Here is a 7,831-nt window from a genome sequence, read left to right as displayed (position 1 = left end):
CCTTTGTAGATGCAAACTTTTTTCCTGTTGGGGGACAAACTCATCAGCACCGTCTTTTAGCTGAGACAGAGATCCTGACCAGCCACAGCTATCAGAGATCCCGTGATGCTTCTTATTACAGCAAGGACATCATGTCCGAATCCTTACAACAAGGACGTCACGCCCGAATCAACGCTACCAACGGGAGGTCATGCCCGAACCAACACTACCAACTGTTGAAACTTAGCTGACTTGGGGAGGGGTTACGTGGCAACTGATGATCAGCACATAGTGCCCCTGCACCACATTTTAGGTAGTTCGGAAGACAGTATCTAGTTGAAACAGTGGAGGGGAATGGATGGATGGTCTTATAGGCTAGAAGAAGGCAATTCCTCTGTTTCTGTCTGCACCATGAAGGATCTAAAAGGTATTTGCAGATTGGATGAATACCAGGCAGTTTGCTGTGGCAGTGATGGTGGTAAAGAGAGAAAGTTTTAGTGCGTGGTCACAGTACAACAGAAGAGATGGAATCAGCAGGGCTCAGCAGCAGCATTGGTGCTACCCTGTCCTGTGTAAAATAGACATGGGTGGATCTAGGATTTTGAAGAGGGGGACATCGATTGTGTTGCACACAGATAATACAACACATCTTTTTTTCCTCCAGCTAAAGAAAAACTAGAAGCTTGATTAATATACTAGGGTGCTAGCACAACATGATTCAGTTTAAGATCAAAGCAAAAAACAAATATAACCATTGGAATGTGCAGTGATTTGCTATATTATGTACCCGTTTAAGCACGCCCCCCAATCAAATTAGGCAAAAATCATCAAAATAGTCAAAGAAGATATTGATATTGTCACTAGTGCCCTAGGCATTATAGTTAAATGTGTCTCTCAGATGTCTCAGTCAGATTCATAAAACAAAATCTAGCTGTCTTGAGCATCTAAACAGCACCTCCAATACTTCACTGTCAGTTCCTTTTTACACCTGAGTTAATAGGACCACACCTGAGTTAAGGTATTTACCTAAAGCTGAAAAGAGTCTGCAGGGCTGTGAAATAGGAGGCTGACATGACCAGGAACAGCAAACAGACAGCTCTACTGCAGAAAAAAAGATAGTTTGCATAGTGGAACATCAAGCCCATTAAAAGTGATGGGGAGGGTCTTTAACACTGTGCAGAGAGAGTAGCAGGAATCATAGAAAATGAGGGTTGGAAGGGACCTTAGGAAGTCACATCTAGTCCAACCCCCTGCTCAAAGCAGGACCATCCCCACCTAGATCATCCCAGCCAAAGCTTTGCCTAGCCAAGTCTTGAAAGCCTCCAAGGATGGGAGTCCACCACCTCTCTGGGTAACCGGTTCCAAGGCTTTACTACTCTCCTGGTGAGAAAATTTTTCCTAATATCTAAACTTCCCCTTGCTGCAACTTGAGCCCATTCCTCCTTGTTCTGTCATCTGCTACCACCAAGATCAGTCCAGCTCCATCCTCTTTGCTACCCCTCTGAAGGGAGATGAAGGCTGCTATTAAATCCTCTCAGTCTTCTCTTCTGTAGACTAAATAAACCCAGTTCCCTCAGCCTCTCCTCGTAAACCATGTCCCCTGTAACAGGGGGCTTCCTCAGGGCCAGTCTACCAATGGCCCTCGCACCTGATTCTGGGTCAACCAGCTGCCTCTTCGCCTGCCATGCCTTGATGATATACAATTGATATTAATTAGGTGGGAGGCTGCCCATTTCTTGCCCTACACTGCAGCCCAAGCCTCACAGATGGTATCCACAGTTGTTAACATCACCAGCCCTTCACTGGGCCCCAGAATCCTCGAATCCAAACTCCAACCGGATCCCTCCAATCAGGCAGCCTATTCCGCCCTCATTCTGGGCTGCCTAGCTCCCTGAACTTTTTCCCCTCTTGGGTGTGGTCCCCCCCAGGACCTTTGGCCACACAGGCCCCAACCTCACCTCCAAGGCCAGTCAGAAACCCCAGGACCTCAACTCTAGGCAACCCTCGCGATGGGCCCCTGGCCTCTTTTCACCGTTCTAGTCCTGGCCTCAGCACCGACCAGTCGAGGGTATTCCAAGTCAGTCTTCTGAGTCTATAGCCCACTCTCTAACCTGGGTCAGTCTTCTTGGCCCTACCATGGGGTAACCCACTTGGGTGTGGGAGCTGGGGTTATTAAGGTGCCCCAACCTGCCTTTCACCGGGGTGGTAACTGGGCTGGCATTTTGGGGGGGCTCCCGCCCCACTGAGAGCCCCACCAGGCCACCCACTCCCAGCAGGATGCAGTTTTAGGTCATGGCCAAGACCAGGAGCCTCCAAACCATCCCCTCAAGCTCCTGCCCTTCCCTCCAGGCTACAACCTTGCAGCCAGGCAATGCTTCTGCCAAGCCTACCAGCAGCGAACTACTGTTTATATAGGTGGCCAGAGATCTAAAATGGCCACCGCAATCAAGCACCTGCTGGCTGCTTGGCTCAGCCCTTAAAGTGGCAGGCACCCACAGTGCACTGCCACATCCCCCAGCTCCCTCACCATTTTCATTGCCCTCCCCTGGACTCTCTCCAATTTGCCCACATCCTTTCTGTAGTGGGGGCCCAATCAGGGAAACAGCTGAGAAGAATTCATGAAGTTAGGGAGTGCAGCCCGATCAGACGGCTGGTGTTAAACTTTGGGTGCAGCAGGGTTCAAAGCAGGGTGCCACAGCACCACGGCACCCCACGGATCCGCCCCTGGAACCGGATGGCTCTTAACGGGGCACCTAAACCAGCCTTGTCCCTGCAGCTGAGCACTCGGGTCCACGTGGCACTTTGCCCCCTGGTGTGACTGGCCGAGGGGCGCCGTCAGCTGTGTTTTGGTGCCACCGATGACCCTGGAGGAGGGTCCAGAGTCCAAGGGTGCCAGTCCTGGGTGCATGAGGGGATGCTCAAGGGGAGCAGCCTCCATGAGAAGGGCTGCAGGCTCCTGGCTCAGGCTCCAGGCACACTCAGGCAGCTCCTGCACCCCCTAGGTGCCTTGCTCTCAGAGCCCAGGGCCGGAACTACAACTCCCAAGTTGCTCCGCGCGGCCGCGCATGCGCACAGCTGCGCTGGAGCCCAAGATGGCGGACACAGCGTCCAGCGGCTCGAGCACGGTAACTGCGGGGACGCGGCCCCCCACCAGCGGCCGAGCCCTGGGCCCAAGCGGGCGGGGAACCGGCTCATCCTTCCCGGGGGATGGAGGCCGCCCGGTGCGGAGGCCTCGAGGCCTACTGCTAAGAACGGAAAGCTCTGATTGGCTGACGGGTGCGGGTGGGCGGGATTGAGACTGGGCTGTGGATTGGTCAAAGGTGCTTTGATCCGATTGGCCGCCGCTCCTTTCAATCAGAGGGGTGGGCTGCGGGTCACGTGGCTTGGTTTTAAAGGCACAGTGCATGATGCTGGTTCCCCAGCAGAGCCTCCCTGGCAGAGGGCACGTGGGGCAGAGCAGGGCGGGGAGTCGCATGGATGGAGTCAGGGGCAAGAGGGCCCAGCAGGTAAAGCCAAGGCAGGGGCAGGATGCTTGGGTTCCCTTCCTGCTGGGGGTGCCTCAGTTTCCCTTCTGCCCCCTGGGGAAGCTGCACGCCCCCAGCTCTGGGGAAAGGCAACGTGGCCACCTGCAGCTCCCCACTGCTGCCAGGGGCTGTGTAGGCACCGCCACCGCGGGGAAGCCCAGCTGGACCCCAGGAGCCTCTGATCCAGGGAGGCCGGCAGCCTGCGGAGGGGAGACGAAAAGGACCCGTTGTGTGTCTTAAATCGGAGTTGGGGGGCTCAGCTTCCTCGTCCCTGGCTGTAACCGCTGCACCGTGCTGCCTCCGCCACGTTCCCTTTGCAGGCTGCTGCACCTGGGGGTGTCCCAGCCGCAGGTCTAGGGCTCTCTCAGTGCCCTGGGGCGGATGGTATGGAAGAATCGGCGTGATCTCCGACTTCCCCCAGCTTGTGTCCACGCTGCTCTTCTGTTAGATTGGAACAGAAGGGGGGATCCGAGACCAAGCCGGCATTATATTGGCAATGCTTGGGTGCTTTGGGAAGCCTCCCTCCCTGCCACGGTTGTCTGGCACCTAGTGCAGTTGTTTTTCATTTCTAAGGACTCTCAAGGGGCTTCTCTGCATTAACAGGCTCCTTTGGGGTGGGGACTCTGTTTCCACAGAGGTCGTGTGGCAAATACGCCACAACCCCCGCAGACAACTATTACCTGGCTCGGAGGAGGACCCTCCAGGTGGTGGTTAGCTCCTTGCTGACAGAAGCTGGGTTTGAGAGCGCTGAGAAGGCGGCGGTGGAAACGCTGACGGAAATGTTACAGAGCTGTAAGTGTTTAGTGGCACGGATGAAACTAGTTGTCAATACGGAGGTGAAATTTAGAGGGACCGGTGGAGTTTTGGAGAGCCGGAAAAAAGGGACCTTGTAATACCTGGTATCTCGCTGGAAAAACAAACGGGTGGCTCAGATGTGGTGACATTAATGTGCCTAAGAGATCGCTGCTGAAGCTTTTCGTTGGGTTGCGTTAATTACTTAGACAACACTTTCTTCTAGGCATCCAGCTTGGATGCTTTTGTTTTTTATGCACTTGTATTCATTGGTGTCAGTGGAGGAACTGGCAAGAAGGATGGTCCAGTGGCCTGCTGTTGAGAAGATCTGTACCCCAGTCCTTGCTTCACCATAAGCTTCCTCTGTGATCTTGAGCAAGTTGTTGATCAGAGCCCCTCTCCCAGTGACTTTGATGGCAGTTCATGAAAAATCAATGGGAGTCAAGCAGCTAAATCTGTGACATCTGGTTTCATCTGTAAAATAGAGATAATTATCCTGCAGTACTGTACAGAGATGCTGCGAGGCTAAATATACAATAGAGTTTCAGGTGTTCAGATATTTCAGTAACGAAGACTACACATTTGGCTTTCTGACTTATGTGCCTGCCTCCTAGATCCACACATTGTTCTGTGTTGGCATCTTAGTGGAAGCTGCCAGGTTATTACATTATAGATCTGTCTGCAAGGCCATTGCTGGTCAGAGTGCATTTTTAACTTGAGACCTAAAAAAAGGAAGCAGTAAGGTTTCTGTGTCCTTTCTGAAGTACTTGAAAGGGATCTCTGCAGATCATCTCCAGACTACATATCTGAAGCCAGAATTAGGCTGCTGTATACTGGTAGATGATTGTTTCATGTATCAGTTTTCTGGGCCATGTCTTTTCCCAGATGTTTCAGAAATTGGAAGGAGCGCCAAGTCCTACTGCGAACACACAGCAAGGACTCAGCCGACCCTCTCGGATATTGTTGTTACCTTGGTCGAGATGGGTGAGTGACACACATACAGTGGTTCTCTTGGAGCTGAAGTTGAGGAGATGGGGAGAGAGTGTTTCTTCTGTCCTCAGTCTTTGTGGGATTAGAACATGGCTTGTTGGACCTCAGTTGCCCTGCCGAGCTGCGGCATTGCCTTCCCTGTAGTTGATGGGGGTGTGAAAAATGCCTCAATCCTTGGATCAGGAGCACTGCAGCATAGCGTCGGATGGCTGGGAGTTGGGGAGGGAGCAGTGGAGAGAGTGCTTTTTCATTGCTGGGCAGACCCTTAGTATGAGGTTGAGATCTCAAATAGCATGGGCCTAGAAGGTGTGTTTTCTGTCAGGGCAGACACCTTTCGTGCTTTCTTTACCCATGAGTCATTTTATCGAGCATGATGTGATTTCACTTTATCCTTCTGCCTTTCAGGGTTCAACGTGGACACTCTTCCTGCATATGCCAAGCGCTCCCAGAGGATGGTCATCACCGCACGTACGTGGGGGTATCCTTCCAGCAAGGAAGAAACCAACGGGTGCAGTCCCAAACCATTGTAGATAAGTAGATCAAAGCAGTGAAAGTAGATGGAAATTGTAATGAGAGGGGCCATCTGAGGTTAGATTCGGTTGAAAAAATGATATGAAATAAAGGTCTGATTTACTGAGCAATCAATAAAACGTTCCCAGAGATTTTTTTTAAATAAACGATTTTAACAAATAAAATCCTCTCTTCCAATGCTTGCCCAGCATATTGCAGAGGTCAGGAACTGGGCAGCAACCAAAAGGCAAAATGAACCAAAATTAACAGCAAACTCAACTGTAAAACTGATTCATGCTTTTAAGGACTCCAACAAGGGAACTCAACCATGCACAAGTAATTCAGTGACTGTAAAGCTGTTGATGTTCTTTCAGTCTTGAGGATCTTCAGATCTTGGCTTTAGGAAACTTCCAAAAGCTGTGCTTGAATGCTCACGTATTCCATGCTCTGCCAGCCCCTCCGTATGCATCCAAAGAGCATCTGGTTTTTGAAGGTCTGTTGAGCCCGACACGCTTGGGAGAAATTAGATTTAGATTTTTCTGTAACCAGTGTAAAGGATTGGGGCATCATTTGCCAAACTATGTGCTGTTACTCTGGTGTTCTCAGTGCCCATTGGACTTCCCAAGCTGGTTTTAATTGTTGCCCATATATTTTATAGGTGGGATGAATACAGGTCACTGACAGTTTAAACTAATGATTTCTCTTCTGTGAGATATGTAATGCAGTCTAAGGCTTTTGCTTATGGGAAATGGTCTATTCCTATTATACTCTAAAAGGTCTACTGGTACAGGTATCAGCTCAGTTTAGCATGGCATGTCTCTCATTACGCCGAGTGTTTGGCTGAGCAAAGATGAATGATCTTGTTTTATTTAACTGCAGCCCCTGTGACAAATCAGCCTGTGACTCCCAAAGCCCTGACAGCTGGACAGAACAAACCTCATCCATCGCACATCCCCAGCCATTTCCCTGAGTTCCCAGATCCTCACACCTACATCAAAACTCCAGTGAGTGAGAGAGGCTTTATGATGTATGCCACTTGTCGCTTTGGAGCTGTGGGAACAGGAATCTATTGCATATAAGTACTTGATTATAAGTCTGGTCCCTGTTCATCACAGGGCTTGTTTTAAATTCCCTGGGCCACCCTTACTTGCAGGTTCATGGATTGCAAACCTTCCAAGCTGAATGGTTTCCATTGCATTGCTTTGGTTTATGTGTATTGTTGCCAGCCTAATGATATTGACTGTGCCCGTTAAGCGTGTAACAGGGCTACTGCCTGCAATCTCAAATCTGCTTATTCTTCTTGTTCTCTCCCTCCCTTATCAACAGACATACCGGGAGCCTGTTTCGGATTACCAGGTCCTGCGGGAAAAGGCAGCATCTCAGAGGCGTGACGTAGAACGGGCTTTGACTCGCTTCATGGCAAAGACGGGAGAGACGCAGAGTCTCTTCAAGGATGATGTCAGCACATTTCCATGTAAGAGGCACCTAAAGGTGTACCATGCCAGACACTATGTTAATGGTTAGCTACTCCTTGTAGGAGTACTGTTCCCATGACTGTAGAATCTGTGATGGATTTTTTTTCCAGCATTCCTGAGGTAGGGAAATATTATCCCCATTTTACAGATGGAGAACTGAGGCTCAGCTTTCTGATGGTCACGGGGGGGTGGGGGGGGTTGGGTTGGGTCTCTGGCAGAGCAGGAAAGCGAACCTGGTTTTCCTGAGTCCCAGACTAACCAAAGGGCTGTCAGTTATGAGGGGTATTGTCTGGTCAGGGTGCTGTGTACTAGGACTCTGGTTCTAATCTAGGCTAAGCCACTTTGTTACTTTCGGCAAGTGGCATCTCTTCTTTGGGCCTGGCTTTCACAAGCGCTGACATTGAGCAGCTTACAAAGCCAAGAGGAGCTGCGTGTGCTCAGTTCCTCTGATAATTGGGCGCGTGGTGCCTCAGAAAACGTCTTTGGTCTTGTCCTTTATTGCTTATTTGCTTCCTGCTACCCGTTGTCTTAGACGTAAAATGAATTTAATCAAGAAACATC

General features: G+C 50.5%; 1 protein-coding gene across 2 annotated transcripts in view; it reads left to right on the top strand.

The window, feature by feature from the left end:
- Positions 1 to 3,053: 3,053 nt before the first annotated feature.
- The window catches only part of TAF8 (TATA-box binding protein associated factor 8), an 8,338-nt gene continuing 3,560 nt past the window's right edge, over positions 3,054 to 7,831 (top strand). Inside the window, exons 1-6 of one of the 2 annotated variants that reach the window (XM_006025040.3) lie at positions 3,054 to 3,104; positions 4,139 to 4,295; positions 5,181 to 5,279; positions 5,691 to 5,753; positions 6,675 to 6,799; positions 7,122 to 7,269. In XM_006025040.3, the coding sequence (XP_006025102.1) occupies positions 3,072 to 3,104; positions 4,139 to 4,295; positions 5,181 to 5,279; positions 5,691 to 5,753; positions 6,675 to 6,799; positions 7,122 to 7,269 (625 nt within the window). In that variant the 5' untranslated portion in view covers positions 3,054 to 3,071. Of the gene's footprint in view, positions 3,105 to 3,310; positions 3,486 to 4,138; positions 4,296 to 5,180; positions 5,280 to 5,690; positions 5,754 to 6,674; positions 6,800 to 7,121; positions 7,270 to 7,831 lie in introns of those variants that run through there. The other variant, XM_006025039.3, reaches the window with a different exon arrangement.

The sequence above is a fragment of the Alligator sinensis genome, unplaced genomic scaffold (assembly GCF_000455745.1).
Source record: "Alligator sinensis unplaced genomic scaffold, ASM45574v1 scaffold872_2, whole genome shotgun sequence".
NCBI lineage: Eukaryota > Metazoa > Chordata > Crocodylia > Alligatoridae > Alligator > Alligator sinensis.
This window is presented reverse-complemented; position numbering and strand designations above follow the sequence as displayed.